Source organism: Paramacrobiotus metropolitanus, unplaced genomic scaffold (genome assembly GCF_019649055.1).
Source record: "Paramacrobiotus metropolitanus isolate TYO unplaced genomic scaffold, Prichtersi_v1.0 Parri_scaffold0000033, whole genome shotgun sequence".
Lineage (NCBI taxonomy): Eukaryota > Metazoa > Tardigrada > Eutardigrada > Parachela > Macrobiotidae > Paramacrobiotus > Paramacrobiotus metropolitanus.
Window position 1 is genome coordinate 286,455 of NW_026570253.1, and position 19,965 is coordinate 306,419.

The 19,965-nt window shown below is 46.8% G+C and overlaps 3 protein-coding genes across 6 annotated transcripts; 2 read left to right on the top strand and 1 right to left on the bottom strand.

The window, feature by feature from the left end:
* The first annotated feature begins 24 nt into the window (after positions 1-24).
* LOC129589144 (transmembrane protein 242-like) lies at positions 25-1,067 on the top strand. Its single transcript, XM_055483697.1, has one exon. It carries the CDS (start codon positions 390-392, stop codon positions 879-881), a length of 492 nt encoding a protein of 163 aa, XP_055339672.1. The 5' UTR covers positions 25-389; the 3' UTR covers positions 882-1,067.
* A 393-nt stretch (positions 1,068-1,460) lies between these two features.
* On the bottom strand, positions 1,461-2,934 carry LOC129589189 (uncharacterized). Of its 3 annotated transcripts, none has more exons than XM_055483761.1 (4): positions 2,833-2,934; positions 2,399-2,594; positions 2,241-2,330; positions 1,461-1,820 (listed from the first exon to the last, which is right to left on the bottom strand). In XM_055483761.1, exons 2-4 carry the CDS (start codon positions 2,495-2,497, stop codon positions 1,716-1,718), a joined length of 294 nt encoding a protein of 97 aa, XP_055339736.1. In that variant the 5' UTR covers positions 2,498-2,594; positions 2,833-2,934; the 3' UTR covers positions 1,461-1,715. The 3 variants fall into 3 exon arrangements, with proteins under 3 accessions (XP_055339736.1, XP_055339735.1, XP_055339737.1); XM_055483760.1 differs by having other exon boundaries at positions 2,399-2,609; positions 2,833-2,923; XM_055483762.1 differs by having other exon boundaries at positions 2,399-2,534; positions 2,833-2,920.
* A 1,844-nt stretch (positions 2,935-4,778) lies between these two features.
* On the top strand, positions 4,779-11,812 carry LOC129589187 (uncharacterized). 2 transcript variants are annotated; one of them, XM_055483758.1, is made up of 6 exons: positions 4,779-5,145; positions 5,233-5,279; positions 5,743-5,945; positions 10,145-10,436; positions 10,883-11,012; positions 11,194-11,812. In XM_055483758.1, the coding sequence occupies exons 3-6, from the start codon at positions 5,750-5,752 to the stop codon at positions 11,257-11,259; spliced, it is 684 nt and encodes a 227-aa protein (XP_055339733.1). In that variant the 5' UTR covers positions 4,779-5,145; positions 5,233-5,279; positions 5,743-5,749; the 3' UTR covers positions 11,260-11,812. The 2 variants fall into 2 exon arrangements, with proteins under 2 accessions (XP_055339733.1, XP_055339732.1); XM_055483757.1 differs by having other exon boundaries at positions 5,139-5,279.
* The last annotated feature ends 8,153 nt before the right edge of the window (positions 11,813-19,965 follow it).

Sequence of the window (19,965 nt, forward strand, 5' to 3'; positions counted from 1 at the left end):
GATTAACAGTACAGTATTTTGTATTTCGAGCGAAATTTTGTTGCATTTTTAAAATTTTGCCTATGTTTCTCGAATTCAAAAGTTTTATTTCTAATTACTTTCTACGATATTCGGAATTTCTTTGGTTTTTGCATTGCTGTCGTATATATAATAATTCTGCAGCAAATCAGAATGTGAACACTCGCTGATTTCCAGTCGGCTCTGACTTATGCCAGAGTTCTCAGTTGCTCGGAATTCTGTTTAAAAAAATTAATAATAATTATAAATTGTCGAATTTGCTCTTTGTCGACTTTTTGATCGCTCTGTTTATGGTCTCGTGTGGTTAACGTTTTGGTTAATTCTTTTGCCAGTTGGTTGCATGTGAATACTTGGTGTATACTTTAAATAATATGCCTGCACTCGAATCAGGATCACAGATCAGCGGAATGAGTTTTCCTGCTACGGACGGCACAGCAGACTTTCCCATGGTGCCAGCTCAGTCGGAGAAATCTCAGGTTTTCACTAAAGCCCTATTCCTTGGTGGTGTAGCCTCACTAGGTGTGCTGGCCGGATTCGGATCCGCCTTGACCATGGCCAAGAAGCGCGACCCTACCTCCTTCGACAAGGGCCTGTTGGCAGGAGCAGAGCGCCTGGAGAGCGGAGGTGCCCTAGCAATGAGGGCGCTGGGCTGGGGCACGCTATGGGCGGTCGGCGGAGTGGGCCTGCTATGTTTGACCGTGTACAAAATTCTGGATGTGCAAAGTGCCGGCGATTTCCGCCGGAAGATGGCCGCACTGATGCCCCGGGTGCCAAAAAAATCCGGTGACTCCAGTCAGCGGACGGAATTTGCCAGTATTCGCGAATTTTTCGAGTATATCAGCCAGGAAACAAAGTCCAAATAGAATAATAGATTATTGTAATTACGAAAAAAATGTTTTCTTAATGATTGGCATTTGCCAGTTTGTGATATTTATTTTGTTTGCCATAAAAAGGGAAATCAAGACAAACGAGAACTTACCAGAACTGCGCATTTTATACAGTGATTTTCATACTGCAATACCGCTTGACTCGCGGCTTGAGTGGTATACAATTAATATCTATCTAATATCTATATAAATAAATTATATATCGGTATAGTACAAGAAGGGTATAAGCCATAAGGAAATTTAACCATGTTTAAATTTTGATATACGAGTGCTGTACCGCCTGTACCCAAGTACTTTGCGAGTAGTCTCTGATCGCTGACGACAGCATCTCGGAAAAACTAAGACTCAAAAAATTCAGCAATCCATACAGCTCCGAAGCTTCCTCGTAGTCTAAGAATACAACTGCGAAAAATAACAAAAAAATATTTTTCAACTGAATTTTATAAATTCATTCATTATTAGCGCAGTACTCGTACAGTAACTAGTAAGTACGGAACGGTAGAAGCACGGTACTCAATGATACTGTGCCGTGGTGCAGCGCGATCCAGAGGAGGATTTATCACCATTAAGTTTTATCAAGGGAAACTTGCACGTTGCAACAATTTTACTTATGCTAGGCATCCGCGATACTCAAATTAGTGATAGATGAACAATGCACACACATACGATGATATGCGTTCTATATAATCGTATTACTTCGTAGTTGTTACAGTTATCTTCAAACTTAGTCACTCCATAAAACATTCAATTTGTGTTTATGACTCACATTTCTTTTGTACATTCGCAAGCAGTACTGCTAGATGTAAGTTATCAATTGTAATTTTTAGGGAAACTCATAGCCAAACGATGTCGAGGATTGGCACCCGTCATTCCAGGAATCTGCTGGCCAGGTTCGTCCGGAATCACGTCCAAACCCTGAAAAATATACTAATGCAGTACGAGGACATTTGGGTACTGAACTATTTCTAGAGTCAAAAATCACATTTATGACCATAATTACAGTCAAGTATAAAAAGATCAGAAATATAATGATCTCTGCAACAATTTTTATAATGCAATACCGGTATTATTGACAATCAAATTATTAGTTTATTGATTTTAAAATTAATTCAATTCAAACTGCCTACACTCTACTAGTTCCAAATTGCACACCCACAAAACATAAATCCTGCACTTTAATTAAGAATCACGGTAAAGTTGTAAACACAAAAATTAAAGTAAAGCTACTTAGCAAATTTGTTGGGACAACACATAATTTTGTGCATTTTTAGTAATCTTTCAGTTTCACTACATACTGTATGTAGAGTTCAATGCATGTACTTATAGTTTGCATACCCGCGTGCTGTAGGCGAATCCTGTCAAATCCTCATCGCGATCAAACAAATCCTTGTCCTGCATGACAAACATCCGACGCCTTTTGCAGTACTGCAAAGAAACACGGCACAGCTTAACATCGCGGAATTCCACTGGACCGTCAACGACATTGTCCTCACCTTGCCCAGAATGAGTTTATGTGTGTAATAGGTAGCATACACGGGAGTGATCATGGCTACGGTAATAATGCCAAGCGAGGGAAGGATCTCCCACCACATGTCTGCGGATTAGCCACGTGCTGGATATCCAGATAACCTGGTAAGCGACAGTATGCGACTCACAACCGCGAGCTGGTGGCCGGAAGAACAAAAGAACCTTCGAAAATATGTACTGGAAGGATAAGAGTTCATCATAAGACTCAGACCAGTTTTAAGGATAGCCCATCATAACCGTATGTAACTAATGTAAGCACTCGTATGATCGTATCGTATTAGAAATTCCAGAAATGTTACTGATTGTACTGTCTGGCGTAATTTTGTTAAGCACTACTTAGGCTGATAGCCCTTAAGGCTTTAAATTAAATTTTTTCAACGATAACGATAACGCTACTTACCTGTATTTTTTTATGATAAGTATTAACGGTAAACCGTATTCCGTGTTTTAGATTTTTCACGTCGCCTTCAGTAAGCTGTCCTGTGTCGACAGCAAGAACTGTCAAGAAGGCAGCGAGCTGAAGTCTCGTTCAAGTGAGGACACACTTCGGCGAGATAAATACTCGTACGAGTACAGTGAGTGCACACTATGTTATTGTGCAGCAGTGGCGTTTTAAGCAATTTTATTGCTGATTTTACATTTGACGTGCGGTGGCCCATGCCACAGGCTGTTTTAACGTAAATCTTTGAAAATTCATAACTTTGTTCATTCCATTAAATTTTTTATGCATAGTCTTGAAAATGCAGAATACACAGTATCAGGCAAAGAAATGCTTTTTAATTTTTCTTTCAGGATTGTGCGCTGTTAGCCTGCGCGGCTAGCATAGCCGCCTATGGAGGATTTCCCATAGGCGGCTATGTTAACCGCAGAGGCTCATACTGCATTACCCTAAAGAAGAAACAGAAAACATTTATTTTGCCTAATACTGTGTATTATTCTGCATTTTTTAAGACTATACATAAAAATTTAATGCAGGAGTGAACAAAGTTATAAATTTTCAAAGATTTACGTTAAAACAGCCTGTGGCATGGGCCACCGCACGCGTGCTTCTGTTACGTTGTCGCTCGACAACCGGAGGGTCCACAAATGGTGCAATGCCACTTATGCCAGTAAAATCAGCAATAAAATTGCTTAAAACGCCACTGCTGCACAATAACATAGTATTGCACTCGTACAGTACGAGTATTTATTTAAGTTAAGTAAGTATTAAAGTATACGTACGGATTTCGTACGTATTTAAGTTTTAAATACTATCTATATAGTATAATACTCGTATTACAGTAAATAAGTGTCTCGCCGGTCGAATAATAACATTAAGATGACGATCTTCATTACTAACTTTAACGGTTAATTATTTTGTCTGGCAAAAGTGAATAGTAAGTACCTCGTTTATTGTTGCTTGTTATCGGGTGCGTACTGCGTATCCAAGCATCTAAACCATAAAAAACAATGATGACTAATAACAGCTATAAGTACTCGTACAGTTATTATGTTGCCGTATCGCTTGGCGACATTTTTATAGCCAATGTAATGGTACGTTGATGAGAAAATTTAATATTATAAGTAGTATTATGTACAAAACTGCCATCAGTGTTTTTCATATTTCGATCCAGTTTCGCCGCGTTTCCGGGTGAATAATTTGTAGTTGTGTGATTCTCTTAACAGGCGCTGACTAATCTCGGCAGCAATTAACCGAAGCGTGCCGAGCGTCAACAAATTTAATGAAAACTGAACGAAGAATTCCCGGCAGGCGGTTCGTTCGGTACAGTATACGTACGTTTAATGGTAAATACTGTTCGTACAATACGAGTTCGTACTATTTAAACTGTAATTTTTCACAGAGACTACGTACATAGTACATACTATCATGGCAGTACTCTTTTATACCATTAGTGGCCATGTGGTTTGTTGTAATATCCGTATCATGTGTCATATAGATATAATTTTATTTACGCACTACGCAGTACTACGCACCCAATCAAATTTGCGGCATAATTATTATGGAGAGACTGCAGTCGACTTTCGAGGCGACATGACGTTTTTTAGGTATAGTAAAAAAAACGATGTATACTTAAGTAAGTAAAACTTAGTAAATACGCTTTCCTTCCGGCGATTAAAGTCATACGCAGACATCCTAGTACAGTAGTCGTCTCTCAGTCCCCAGCTGGGCGAAGGCAGCCACCGCTTATGGTGTGGCAGTGAGCTTGGCGTTGTTGCCATGCAAAAATGCATTCTAGGACGACTACGCATTACTTATTTAGTGACTGTAATTTTTACGTACTGCACTGTATTACTTATTATTCTTGATTTTTGTGAGTTTTAAAAGTACTTAAGTTACTGTAATCAGTGTAACAACTTACGTATTATTCAAATTTTGCTTGGTATTTTATTTTGTGAGTGCATAATTTTAACAAGTAAGTAGTAAAATATATTAAAATAGTAAATAGTACTAAATACAGTACCATGCGGCATGCGGTTCTGCGGTTAACACGACGCACGCTGCGTACTGCGTAGCGCATCGGCGACTTCCCGTGCGAAAATTTAAACATCGACCGCCTACTGAAGTGTGATTGGCACGTCAGCGTTCAGTGCACCGCTCGTACTGACGTCAGTACTCAGTCGCCGCAACACCGCCCATCTGCAAAGAGCGTTGTACGCACGAAGGGAAAAAGACACAGACTGGCGGACGCTATAAAAGCGGACTCTTCCATCTGTCAGTGCAAAATTCTTTCGAAAGGCAATCTTTTGATCCTCAATGAGATTAGCTAGTTTTTATCTGTACGAAACCTGATTTTCGTAGCTTCCTCGTTGGAAATCTTTCCCCTTCTGTGGATTAACTCGCAAGATGTAAGTGCTTGCCTTAAATTCGTACATATATTCAGCTCGGTGCTGTTGAGCCGTTGTAGTTTGTTTTGACGCCTACATTTTTCAAACGCGGACAGATGGGCTGGCGTCTAGTCCGGTTCGGATCTGACGCTAGCCAACCGAAAACTAGTAGGTCAAGCTAGGCAGAGTAAGAGAGCGGCGAGCAGCTGCGTGCCAGCACTGGTTATTCACCAATGGCAATGGCTGCCATGTAGGAATCATAACCTCTAAAGCGCTATTTGTATGGCAGCTGCTGCTCGCTGAACGTATCGCTCTCTCTCTCGCTGCTCTCGCCATAACAACCGAAATTCGTTCGAAACTTGCACTCGATACGGAGAAATAGCGTACTCACTACTTGTCTGTCTGGGCCGAAATAGTTTGTGTGTTGTCTTCGTCCGAGCTTTCATTTAGACGTTGCAATCAGTTGGAGATTGGTGTCTTGCAGTTTGAACATGGTCTGTGGTGGTATGACAACACGAGCGATGGCCAACGTACAGCCGCGTCCCACGATGGCCAGTATGCCGTTGGAGATGGACTTTGATCATACGGATCAGGATGAGCTGGAGTTGAATGTGCAGCATGCCGTCTTCTACTGCGAATGCGAGGATCCCGCGTGTGCGCCCTTTACGGATGACGCTGATTCCATCGGTTAGTGAAGATAAGCAGAAGCGAGAGAACATTTTCGGTAGAACAGAAGCACCTTACGTAATACGTTTGTGTGTGCGTATTTTATCGAGTGGATCGATTTGAGTAAAGAGAAAAAAGTCGGTTACGTAAAGGTGCTTATGCCGAAGCGGAAGATGTCGCAGTTTCCAGTTGATATTTCTCCAGCTGTAAAGTAATTTGACTTTTTTTGAAATGTCAGTTGTATATAGAATAACCATGTTGATGGGAAAATATTTCAAATCCGGCTGACTTCGTTAAACTAGCAATGTCGCTCTGCATATTACAAATATTTTTTGGTGTGCGTAATCGGTTATTTTAAGTTATGTGGCATCGGAGAAATTTTGAATCCAGTTTGTCTCCGGAAAGCTGAATCCCGCTTAAATCTAGTCCTTCGGAACGACTGACGGGCAATACCAGTTTTCGGCATAATTCGATTTTATTTTGAAATTCCTGACATAGCGTGTGTGCCGCTATTTTTAAAATGTTTAAGGAAATTTCGCTTGTGATACTCACTGCGGAGAAGGAAGAATTTCCTGGTGCAGTATGCAGCACGTGTCCATAAAAGTTCCGTATTGTTCGGGTTGTGAAATGCGTGCTATCACATTTTATCAGTTGACTTCCGGGAAACGGTGAATCGCTAATCAAGTGAGCACAGTGGCACTCGTGTGTGCGGTTATCGTTAACTCTTCGCGACTTGTGTTTACCGTGCCGCGTGCTGTTTCATTTCTTTGTAGAAATCCTTTTTATTTTTCGTAAACGGATGATATCGCAAGAATTTGCATGTTCATTGCGCATCGCGCGCAACATTTCACCGCAACGATTATCAGATTGTGATTACCTGGTATGTGCAGTGATCAGCACTTCTTCACGCTCCATGCTTTCTGAAATCGGTTATATCTTGATAAATTCATTTAAAAGTTTATTTATCGTAACACTTAATCGATGGCTTTTTAACCGAAGCGATTTTTTCCCGAAATTTCATTAGGCTATTTGTGCGTTTGTTTTCACAAAATAATGTGGATGTATATACTTAATAGGTTTGGTTTTACCGTTTACGGAAGGCATGATCAAAAGAATTTTGAATAATTTCGAATTTTGTCTAAATGTTCCGTGAGAAAAGTATGCCAGGCATGTGCGCAGCATTTGGAATGGCAACAGATTCGTCTTTCTTTCCTGCACAGCATTCGATTAAAATGGCGCTAAAAATGGGGTCTCTTGTTATATTTGCGTGATTACGACGGGGCAAAGGCAGCGTTTAGGCTGATGGCACCGGGACAGAGGCTGATAATTCTCGCATTGGGCGTCGTTGACCGCCTAACCGCGTTGCTATTTCAACCACACTCACTGATCACTGCGTATGCCTGTGTATGTGTGCTGGGGCCAGCGAACGGAATGGGACGGGGCCAGTGCACCTCACAGTCAAGCGACGCAATAGATGATCAACAACAATGCCCTGCTGCCATGCTACAGATGCAGTGTGCCGATAGTATGCCGTTCTCTGACCCTGATTTATATGTACTTGCATACATGTAAAATTTGCCGGTTGGGATCGGTGAAGCGGGCAGAATATTGTGTGATGTGCGCGTCCCATTATGGGGTTCCGGTGTTTGTGCAAAATATGCTGGAAAATATGAGCACAGGCGAATGTACTTGCCGACCGTCGTTGTCTGGGTTTGGTCACTCAAGCACCGGCAGCTGCTGGCCGATTCGATGTTGTTTACGTCGGCGAATGGCTTCGCATTCTCATGTGAATTCGGATAGGGCATTGCACCGGCAAATCGATCGTTTCCACTTTCTGTGAGAAAGGGCTGTTTTGCAATGAAAATGGACAGGGCCCGATTAGCATAAATCGGATTTGGGTCAAACCGTCTGCGAGACTGCGCATGTTGTCGTGATGAGGAAACAAGAGAATAATAATTGTGATTTATTACGATTTTGATTATTTCCTGTTTTTAAAATTAACGCGGTGGTTGGACTTCATTTTCCGATGAACAGACTTCTTCTCCTTATGGTTAGTGCTGGAAATAAGCGTCTAGAGTTTCAGTGATATCTTTTTAATTTTTTTCTCAGAGCTTTTGTAATGTAAGCAGCAGTTCAATTATTTTTCTGTTGTTTTTGCGTAAAAAAAACCAGCGACCTTCAGAACGTGTTGGTTTCATAATGAGCTGCACTGACAAGTGAGTAATGCTTTCCGTTTCGATGATTGATAACGTCATAATTAATTTTTCGGGCACGATCCATTTGTAAAGTAACAAATATTCGCGATATCATAACAAAAACATTGTATCGATAAGCGCCCGTGCGTTGCGCTTGTCAGCGGCAACAACGGCCTTTGCATTACCTCAGAATTTAGATGACTGATTCGGGATGTTGACACGGTAGTTGAATATCGAGCGGAACTGACCTTCAGAACCGGGTGGCGCGCTGTGTAAAAAATTGCGCATACAGAAAAGAGTGCAATGGTCCAAGTGCGCTAAATTGAACAGTAGTGTACGCTGATTCGGCACATTCCAACCTATGACCTGTGACGCAGTACGCTTGTGAGCCTTGTTGATAAGTAAAGAAAGACTTCAAGAAAAATTAAAAGTGCCTGAATAAGTAACGTAATATTATGGTAGTTTAAAGATAAAAATTCTTGTTAATCTTGTTATTTTTTTTGGAGGGAATAGAATTGCGATTGAACCATGCGCTTGAACAGACAGGTTTCGTTTGATCGTTGTGCGATGATAGAACGGTTAAAAAGGCGAAAAGAGAGCGAGCGGAAAGTTGATCCGAAGCGTGCTAAGTCCAATGGCACCGGCATAAAGTGCGAACGCGCACTGCTCGCCGCAGTGGAACGCCTTCTCCTTCCGGTCTTCGACCCGTTTCGGCTGTGTCGATGTTATGACTGTCAGCCGGACACTGAACCGCTCTTCAAAGTTTGTTAGTGGAAGTCGGTACCCTTACCGTGTAGGGAATTCGTGTTTTGTTTAGAAAATTACTGCTTAGGACGGTAAAGGCGAAAGGGGTGCAACGCCAGAAGAGGGACCGGGAACAACCCAGGTGGCTTACCTCGTAATATCATGTGCAAGTTAAAGTTAGTCATGAGGGATAATGTAGGGATGGGAAGCCGGTAATTTGGTGCGTGACTATGAGAGACGCAGTTTGCTCGTCAGACGACGACCGCTTTGTCGTCCATAAGAGCCGGCAACGCAATTGCCTTGAGAATTTGAATAATCTTGATCTGTCTGTTATAACTTGTACTGTCTAATGTGGTGCGAGTGATTAATCAAGGTGGTCGGCATTTCGTTGGCCATCGAACGAACAGGCCAGGAAGAGCGCTGGAGCGGTGCTTAATCGGGCGGTGGTGGTGTTTGTGTTGATGGCGGTGTAGCAACAAACACACATCACCTGCGTTGATCACATTTGCTGCCTGGCCGCACGATGCCAGTTACATCGGCGTATGTCGAACGAGGCCGTGCGCGAACTTACTTGAACTACTTTACAAACCCCATTTGATCAGAATGATATTATATATGAGGTAGTTAGATTGGGGCCCTTGCTTATCCGTCAGATAACCTTGCCAGGTAGGATGGCTAACTTTAACTTGTGAAGCGTGATTAGAGAAAAGTGAGCAATCAGGGAAATGGCGGAGGCCGATGTGCGTCTAGACACTTCCGCCTCTTCATGAATAATCAAGCGCATCCATTTTGGCCTCAAATGCAGGGAAGGGGATGAATTAATAGGGAGTTGATTAGGCTGGTCGTGCGTGCTAGCCGGCTTGAACGTCAAGCGACTACGTGGAAAGTGGAAATGCTTTGTAATCGCTTGTTCCGGGGATTGGAAAGAGTTAGGTTGCTTGACGCAGGAGCGCCTTAGCTGGGTTGTAACGGGAAATGGAGCACTCTGGGACATATAGACGATTCTCGTGAGTGCGCGGGTTTTCTCATTAGAATCAGTCACATGTGGAGAGCCAGGCGTTTTCCGGTGTGCGTCAGCCGTTTGGCATCGATTTTTTATTGTTGAGTTTAATTCGGAAATCTGTGTTAAGAGACATTTATTGGTAATACAGGAAACACCACTGGAGATTAATAAGCCACTACATATTGGTTACTGATGACCACTTTTACGGCCGTTCGCCGAATTTCGCATAATGTATTCGTATTTCCATTTTTGTCGTCTAATTTCCCGTTTTTTTGTAGAAATCCGCTTTGCCGAGGAACTGAGTCTATTGAAAATGGCGCCACACAGCTTCCGTTTGCCATCGAAATCCCTGGGCGAGCACGTGCCGGTGGCGTCTGTACGCAGTCAGCTGCAACAGCAGATGTCCTCATTGTCATGCAAGGCGCGTCGTACCTGCTCAGAAGGCAGTCTGGCGCTGGTGCCCAGTGTGGCCGACGCCAGCGGCTGTCCCTGTGAGATGGTACAGGGCATCCATTCCCACCAGAGCTGTCCGCGGATGGATCTGGCCATCCCGGAGACATCTTGCTTTACGTAAGCGCACACACTGATTCATTCAGACACAACGTGGCCGGTGGTCTGCTTATTCACTGGTCCGCTGTGCAGTTGTTGTTTCTTCAGCCTTGTAAGTCTGATCATTGGGCATATGGTGTGTAGACGTATTGTATCCGTTATAAATACGAGTTATAGGTCAAGGCTTGAAAGAATTTGTTCTTCTTTATTTTTTGTAATTTTTGGAAGTTTTTTTTCTTGTGTAGTTACAACTTGATTGCAGATATGTTTTTGCATGGCGTTTGACTGTTTCGGGCCAATTTTCTTGGAAATATAATTATCACCTTTCGGTTATTTTTAAATATGTTTTTTGGAACACAGAATGGCTAAATGCTTCAGCAGAAGTGATGTTAATTGCTGCTGAGAATTTTGAATGGTAATCGATAAATCGAATAGTACAGCTAAATTTAGTATGGTCGCCTTTGCAGTTGCGGATCAGATTGGCTGCTGGATCACACGGCCTTGGCCTGCTTCGAATGCGGAGGCTGGGGCCTAGCGCGTCCTTGCGGGAAATGTCACGGCAAATGCGGCCAAAATTGGCATCGCGACCTCAAATTGGTAAGCGGATCTTCTGATAATTTGTATAATTATTTATTTTTATCATTTAATGAATATAAGTACTTCTATGCTTTTAAATTTGCGGTTGCTAAGAATCAAAAATACTTTTCGCTTATCGAACGTAACGTTTGTTAAACATGATTGTTATGTTGATATTAATTCAGTTTATTCATTTTTCTAGACACACGCGTCGGGCGAGGCCACCTGGGCCGGTAAATGCAGTCTGGAAAAAGACAAACCTCAATAGATCCGACCTCGGGGAACAGGGAACGTTGGGCCGGTGTTGCTGGCGAGGTAATTCGCGCAGCGTGGAACTCGTCCCTGTTTTCCCCTTTCTTGTTGGGGATATTCGCGGGTAGGACGGCGGGGATAATTTGTCACAAGTGACCAATGCAGCCTGAGTGTTTTGAACGTCCATTATTTCTCTCTCGACTCTTGACCTGTCTCTCTCTTATTTTGTGCTTTCCGTGGCAAAACTCCCGTTCCTGCCAGATGTTGGATTTTATAATTGATTATTACTATTTACATTGCATTCATTTGCGTAATAACTACTTCGTACCTGGTTCTGTGGTTATTTTTTTATACTTAACTGTACAGTCTAATAACTAATTATTTATGGCGCTCATTCGTTTTTTGGTGTTCCGGGTTTTTCTATGAAAGACAACCGGCAAAGTGCTTCATTCGTTGCCGTTGACCATTTGTTTCATCGTCGCCCTTGTCAGTGTACAGAAATCTATTCTTTTGTGAACTTCATGGATGGTGCTGCGTAAGGTTTCATTAAAAACGTGTTGATGCGTTGACATTGGATGCATTAGCGTCTGGCTTATGTCATGATGCATTTTTCTATGATGCGAACAATTGTGTTGCGTAATAAATGGAGCGGACGCAGCTATGTTTAGAAAAGCGCTCTCGTGGTCAATTTTTTTCCACGTAACAAGTTATGCTGGCAATAGAGAAAAAGTGAGCGTGAACGATTATTTTCATTATAACCGAAAAGTCAGGGGCATATGAGATTGTGTAAGAGCAGGGCATGCATAACGGCAAAGAATGAAAATATGTAATTGTGACAGGCAAGCACAGAGAGCTCACAGATGACTTTATTGTACAAATAAAGTGGAGCAAATGCCGCGTGAATGCGGGGAAAAACACAACAAAGGCCAGTGTCTGGCAGAAATCAGCAAGTCAAGTTGCTGCGAGCTAGTTCTAGAGCGTAATGAAATGTAGAGAAAGAAATGTGCTGGCGCCTGGCGGCAACGGCGTCACGCTGTCCAGACACATGGAATGTGAGTGCGCAGACTGGACTCGTATCCAACGCGAGCGAATATACGCTGAGTCATACAGCGAGAGAGAGGAGCGAGAGAGCAAGTATGCTCAGTGAGTGCGCCCGCGGTGTATCCGCATAGGCGGAGAGTGCAGTGCAGCCACTCACGTACGTACAAGAGAGGGCGAATCAGCATGTGTGCAGTGATACGCATACGCAAAGTGGCGTATCTATCACGCAGGCTGTCGTGCCTCTAACATGCCTCTGGGCGGGAATCCGAGCTCCTGCGAGGATGCTCAGACTCAGTACCGCACCAGCGTCGCACCTCTCCGGTCGACCCATGTGGGGTCGCCGGTACGCGTCCTCTTCCAGCGGGAGTCCGGTGTCCGTTGACCGTCCCATCCTTCACTTCCAGATCCATGAGAGGCAAGCAACTCACGGCCGCAAATCTGGAAGCCGCTCGGGGTTCGTTGTTGGACCGGTATTGCTTCTGTTGGCCTGGCATCTTGCTTCTGTTGGCTCGCGGAGAAAGTAAAAGAAAAGTAATGACGGTTAAACAGCGCGAAGTAAAGAGTAATAAAGTTTAATCACAATTCCAGTGAGCAAAAAGTAAATGCAAAACAGATCTGGTTAGAGATTCTAAGTAAAATACAATTCCGTTTGTTAGAAAATGTACAAAAATACTAAAAAAAAGATCTGTCCGGGGGCTTATTCCGACTAGGATGACGTCCACGGGTCTTGAGTTTGCACGGGGTCTCCTGTCTAAATGCAGTCCGGTGTGTCAGGTCCGGGGCGTCAGTTCCCGGGTTACCTAACGTAACCGGTAAATCCGTACGAGGTCGGGTAAGCACGGCTGACACTTACATCCGACTCGTGTTCATCCGCTCCGGAGTGAGAGGCACTGTCGCTGTTGCGAATGCCGAAGCATCCTCTCTGATTAGGGGGAATGGACCAAGGTCGTCGGACCAAGGTCGGCCTACCGGCAAGTTAACCGGCGGCAAGGGAATTCGGCGAAGTCCCGAATTCCAAAAGTCAAGTCGGACAAAACCGTACTTGTGTCGTGCAACTTCCGTGGTCGCCAAGTGGTAACGCCGATGGAATGTGGTCGGTTTAAAACCGTTAAATCTGCTACCACGAGCCTGGTTAAGACTTTTCCGAGGCGAACTGGCTCGAAGGTCCGGTCGGAATTTGTTGCTCCTCCATCCAATAGTAGTTCATCCGACCTTCTGTCGGTCGAGGATGGGTATCCGACCTGAGGTCGGTGATAACGCACCTCCATGGTCGACCTCGGTAACTCGTGTTGTTTAGGCCCATGTGGGGCTAAACAAGTCCCGTTAGGTCGAATTCGTCCATTCCGAGGTCGTTTCCAGTTCCGATCTTCAGTTTAGTCGTCTTTCACCGACCTGTTATCGGTGACTCCTGATGTCCGACCTGAGGTCGGGTATGATGTTATCCAACCCGTGGTCGGTGGTAATGTTATACGACCTGAGGTCGGTTACCACGTGACTGGTCCGTTCAAAGGTCGTATCTCGGCTGATCCGCTGGTGTTCCAAGCGAATCGAGCGATCCGGCGTTCCTAACCGACTTCTGTGGTCGGTTGGACCGGTTCTCCGACCCGAGGTCGGTGATAATGTTATCCGACTGGAGGTCGGTTACTCCAAGTCCCAGGTCGATTAAGGTCGATTCCTTCTGTCCGGAAGTCGTTTTCCGTGAACATCCTGGATGGCGTCTCCATCCACCGACCTGTTGTCGGTTACTTCTCATGTCCGACCCGAGGTCGGTTAGAACGTTATCCGACCTGAGGTCGGTGATTCCGTAATTCCGTGTTCAACCGAGGTGAGTTACGGTATAGAGGCTCAAAAGTGGAGCCGTACAAGACTGTTTCGGTGGAATCATCCTCATAACCGACCTGTTGCCGGTTTCCATTTTATCCGACCAGAGGTCGGACGTAATGTTATCCAACCCAAGGTCGGTGATTCTTCTTCCGGGTCGGTTGCGTCCGTCAAGAGGTCGTCTGGGCACTCCTCCGATCTCTGCGAAGTTTGTTTGAAGCGATGGTCTCTTTCATGCCTCTAACATGCCCTGGTTCGGGTCGGTGGTTTTGCCTCTGGACGGGTCCGAGTTCCGTCAAGTTCGGCAGTTCCATGGCGTCTGTTGGCCATTCAGCATGCAATCCAGGTCGCTTGTGGCATCAAGGGACTTCTGTGGTCCCAATCCACAAGACAGACTCTTTGGTTTCAAACCGGCGTAAGGTTCTCGCGCCTCGGCAGCGTTGTGCATCGGGCCCCGACTTATGTCAGACTGCCCATTCCCATCCCCATGCGGCGTGCAGACTGAGGTAAAATCAGATCACTTCACTTCCCTGGTTTGGAGTTCCTCCGTTCGGTTCCGCGAACCTGTGACGCCTTGCCGCTTCTGTTGGGGAAAGACATCACACGTCCGTAGGGATCTGTATGGGGGTGCGAGCCGTGTGTTCTAACACGGTCTGCCTAGGATGTTCCATTTGAGACATGGGGAAGCAGGTCGCGGCGGAGTCGTTGGTACGTCAGTAGCCAAATCACCGTCGCTGTTCCTCTTCAGGTAATGGCAGCACGGTCAAGCCGCGCGTAGTCGTGGTCACCGGTGAATCGGTTGGTTTATCCGATATCCTCCGGGGGGAGACTGCGGTTGGACTCCAGGTACAGGTTCCTGGTTGAGAGCCTGTAGGTCCGGGTTCAAACGGAGAATCCGTCCAGACTAAAATCGTAGTCGGGTGTCGCGGTTTGCGGTCACCATTACCGACTTCTGTGGTCAGTAAAGGCTACGATAAACCATCCCGTCTGTGATTTCCATATGCTTCCGTCAGGTCGACGTCGGTTGGTCGAATGGTGACTTCTGAGGTCGGCTATCGTTGACAAATCGACTTCTGTGGTCGATTCTAGGTAGCGGGTCGTAGTTGACACTGTCCGTTCCGTTGCAGTCCAATTGATTCCGTGTTATTTAGGGACTTGTTATCCTATCGGCCGTCCGTTTCTCGGAGTTAACCGTGGGTGCCTTGGCAAGCATGGTCCTGAACACACCGCAGTGCTGTGTTCCGGGCCATGCTAGCGGAATCCTCGCTGGTTTGTACTCCGGAGTCCGGTTGCCGGAGTGTCTTGATTCCGATCATCTACCTCTGGAATGGATGACTTCCGTGGTAAACTCAGGTAGTAGATCGTGGCTAACCAACACGGTCTGTATTGGATATATCCTTCTGTATGACTTATCCTTCGGATGTAAAGTTGAAACTTCACCGACTTCTGTGGTCGGCTAAGTTATCCGAATCGTGATTGGGGGAGGTCCAAGTTCTACCTCAAAATTGGCTGACTTCCGTGGTCAACGAAGGTAGTGGATCGTGGTTCTGTGACACGGTCTGCGTCACTTCCTTTAGTTACCTCGGGAATGGTCAACTTCTGTGGTTGACTGAGGTAACGGGGCACGGTTAAGGTCGCGGTTTGCGAAGTTAGGTCTCTGGGCGGGAGTCCGGTTCTTCGTTCCTGCCTTCGGTTAATCCAAAGCGTCGTGTCATAACAGGTCGGTTTTGACTTCTGTGGTCAATTCCGAACCATGTGACATTGCGGGCCGATGAGGATACCACTGTCTGCGGTGATGAAAGTTACTGGTCGGTTACCCGGTCCCAAAGTCGGCCACGGTGCTAGGCGAACATGGTGTCGAGAACGTGACAACGTTTTCGACACCATGTTAGCGTAATCCTCTCGGTCTGTTCTCCGGAGTCGGTTAGCCGGAGTAATCTTCTTCGGTAGCAGAACGTGGTTCACGATATGCTATGTTAGCAAGCCGGGGCGTCTGTTGGCTCCGGTGTAGCAGATATGGTTCCGATCTGGTTCGCGATCTGCTAATGCCATGCTGGGGAACTGAGGTCGGTTGCCCAGTTCATTCCAGGGGATTCCTTGGAGGACGTAACGGTACGGTGAGAGAACCGAAATACCCAGGTCTGACCACACATTTCCGGGTCCGACCAAAGAATCCGGCCAACTTATGTGGTTGGCGCTTCTGGCATATTCGTGGTTCACGTCTGCTTTAGGGTCCATAAAAGAAAAGTATCCGTTCCATGTTTTCCATGTCGTTTCTCGACGTGGCTGTTTCTCAGCCGGGCAGGTTCTCCGCCGGGTCGGTTCTCGACTTCGCTGTTTCTCCACTCGATGTCCCTTCCTTACTGTTGAAGTGGGACCACAGGTTCCTTATGTGGGAACCTGTTATCCCAGGGGGACTGAGATCGGCGGGTCTCCGCCGAAGTAATCTTCGTCGTCATCGTCAGATTTAGGTGGTGGTCGACCAAGGCGCCGGAAGACGTCAGGCTTACATGTTGCCGGTGGTTGCCCATCTTGTTGTGGGGTGTCTTCCTGGCCAGGTTGTTCCGCCCGCGCCTTCTTGGCTTTCTGGACCTTCCTACGGAGCTTATGCGCGTTAGGTACTGCGCCGGGTGCCAAGTCGTCCGACATCCCTTCTCCATATGGTCTAGAGGTGAATCCACTAGGTAACGCTTTTTCTTCGCGGTACCACTTCACGAATTCGGCCGCATCGTCGTCTGGATCTTTGAAGTCCTTGCGGAAGGCGTATCTGGCCGCGTGCCGTTCCTGTATGTAGAGGAGGTCGCGTAACCAAACTGCCAAGATGATACTTCGCATGGGTGAACCAAGTTGTGCGACGATCGTATCCAGTTCTGGTGGGATATGTGCCGTGCGACGTGCTCCCCACAGCGTGTAGTGGCAAAAGTAGTTGCCTAGCCTTGCTGCGAAGACGTACCGCAAGATAGTTGCATTTCGATCTTCTGGTCCCGGTTCTTCCTCCGGCAAGTACTGCAGTAAGTCCAGGGCCGCTCGAGCCGCTGCGATGATGAAGGCCGGGTGGGCGTCGGTGATGACGAATTGAGCCACGCTTTCCAGTTGATCGCGTGAGTACTCCTGAGGTCCGAGCTGACTTAGACTCGTCCTCTCCGGTGTGGACAAAGGTACGTCCAACAGTGCCGGATCATGCACCGAAGGCAAAGCGTTTGCTCGATTGATCGGGTGTTCCACGTTGGGGTGGTCGTTCATGTTGAACTCGCCCATCCAGTTATTCAATTGGAATCTGGTCTGGAATCCGGATCGGATGAGGAACTGACGCAGGTTTTCTACCATTCGCCAAATGTGTGGTCGGTGTCGTTCCTCGTATCCCAGGGTATTCATAATGTAGTTCGTCCGTTCGGTCGGATGTGGCATGACGACTTCGACTCCCTGTCGTCGGGTGTTATCGTAGCGAGGGTCGTCCTGGCTGGGAACTTGCACTGTTGGCATCGAGGCCATCTGATTTGCCACATCCACATCCATTTCTTCGGGTTTGTCTGCCGGTTCCGCCATGTGGGCTTCCGGTCCTGGTTGGTGTTCAGGTGGGACGAAGTTCCGTTTCGACTTACTAGTTGAGTCGACGACCAGTCCCATGCTCGTCTTCTCCGGACTTGACCGTTTACCAGGTGAAGGTCGGGTTGCTTCGCTATTGCCGTGTCCGGCAGAGGCTCGTCGTTCCTCGATTCTGTGTCGAGCGTCGTGTCCGAGCCTATGTCGAAGGTCGTGTCCGGCCAATGGTTTGGCCGGTCGGCGCTGTTGAGTCGACGACGCGGCAACTGGTTGTGCCGAGGATCCAGGTTGAGAAATCTCCTGGGGAATAGAGGGCTGGGTTTGTGTGACCACTGGAACGACCTTTTGTGGGATCGTTGCCATCTGCTCCGCCGTTGCAGGGTAAAGAGTGACCATTTTCATGGTTCCGTCGTCCTGTCGCATCATCATTTGGATTGATGCGGACTGAAGAGGTCGGTGAATGTCTCCGACTATCACTTCTCTCACGTCATGAAGCACCTGTTCCGACTCTGAGCGGCCTTGTGTGGGCTGCTGTAGGTGAACAGTGATTTGTGGTTCGTGCTTCGTTGGTGGTGGATGGACCTTCATGGTGGCAATTCTTTCGTTGACTGCCTTAAGTTTCGCACGGTCCTCCCTCCCGGCGCCGCAGGTCCTGTTGCTGGCGGTATTCCAGAAGCCGATGCGTCAAGGTCGGTGGTACTGTGTTAGTCCATCCGGGGTCGGAAGCGCGGTTGCGTTGGATTTCCGACAAGTGATCCTGTTCGTAGGCCCGTAACTGGTTAATTAGACGTTCGCTGCGGGCTAAACGTCGGTATGCGCTAATGTTCCCAGCGACGACGTTTATGTACAACGCCGCTGCTTGCATCGCGTCACGACGTCCGGTTTGTGGAGTATGTTCGTCCGAGAAGGAAATGATGCAGTCCGCACACGGGAGTCTGTTGCCCTGCGGAGTGGAATTCTCTATGCAATGTCGGCAGTCCGCCGTGTATGCCTCCGTTCGCGGCTGGAGAGAGTCGGTTGACTCATTCTGTTGTTCCGAGGTCGGTGGATGCTTCGGTAAGTGTCCGTGTCGGTGTGTTGATGGCTTAAGGGCTTCATATCGTTCTCCTTCCCGAGTCTGGTTAATGCCAAATCTCTTTTGGAAGAATCCCTTGCTCAGGACGAAGTCCAAGTCGTCGCCCAGCATGTACTTCTCGCCTCCTTTCGTTCTGTTGACGGGCTTGTACTTCGGGTCGACTAGCTGGGGTTTTTTAGCTTCCCATTCAAATTCGAACCTAGCTACCAGCTGATGTAGAACTTCGCCGCGGGTCAGTCCTTCCGGGTGCCACGACATTTCCATACACGCTTCGATGGCATGTACCCAACCTTCGTAAGTGGTCGGCGCCGGATCTCGTTTCTCCGGTGGGAACTCGTAATACATCCGCTTGCTGCTGGTGTATGTCCGTATGATTTTACTTTCGTTGTACCCAAGGTTACAGTACCGGTATACGTTGCTCTGGCTTAGTTGCCTCCAACCTCCGCCGATGTCACCGATCTTATGGTGCCTGAGGAGCTGGAATGCGATCTTCGGTGTCGCAAACTTCGGTCCACAGGTCGCCAGGGCCTTCAAGGCCGCAAAGGTGTACATCCATCCCGGATCGTATTCCGAGACGCGTGGAGGTAGAGTATGAGCACGTTTAATGGCCACCGTCGGGTGTTTGACGTTTACCTTCGGTAGGCTAGGAATCTGTAACGGTAGGACTTCCTGGGTATCCTCATTCCATTCCTGGAGGAGTTGATTCGGGTCGGAATCTGGTGTTAACCGTACTTGGAACGTAGACGTCACCACTATCTTCCTCCATCGGCTCGTCAGCTTCGTTGCCGTTGTTGGCCGGTGGTTCGTTCTGATTGTCAGAAATCTCCGGTTCACCCTGCTGTTGTGGTGCCGAAGCTGGTGGAGGTTGGTCGTCGTCATCATTATCGTCATCCTCCGACCCTTCTGGTGTTTGATAGGTGTCGTCATCGTCCTCATCTTCTTCTTCTTCATCTTCGTCTTCTTCCTCAGAGGGCGTTTTCTCCTTGGTCTTCACCGACTTCTTCGTTGATTTCAGCGGTTTAGGTTGACTCTTCCGTAGAGTCTTACCTTCCGGAGCCGGTGAAGTTTCCATAGGTGAGGTCGGTGGAAGAGATTGCGTGTCTTTCACCGCAAAACGTCCAGTTGTAGTCCGACCTGGCTTAGTTGCACTTGCCCTTGCTGGTGCCGAGGCGGTGTTGACATATGTTACCGGTTCGAACGGTGCCCGAGGTCGGTTGGTTGGTAGTCGTTTCTGTGACGACA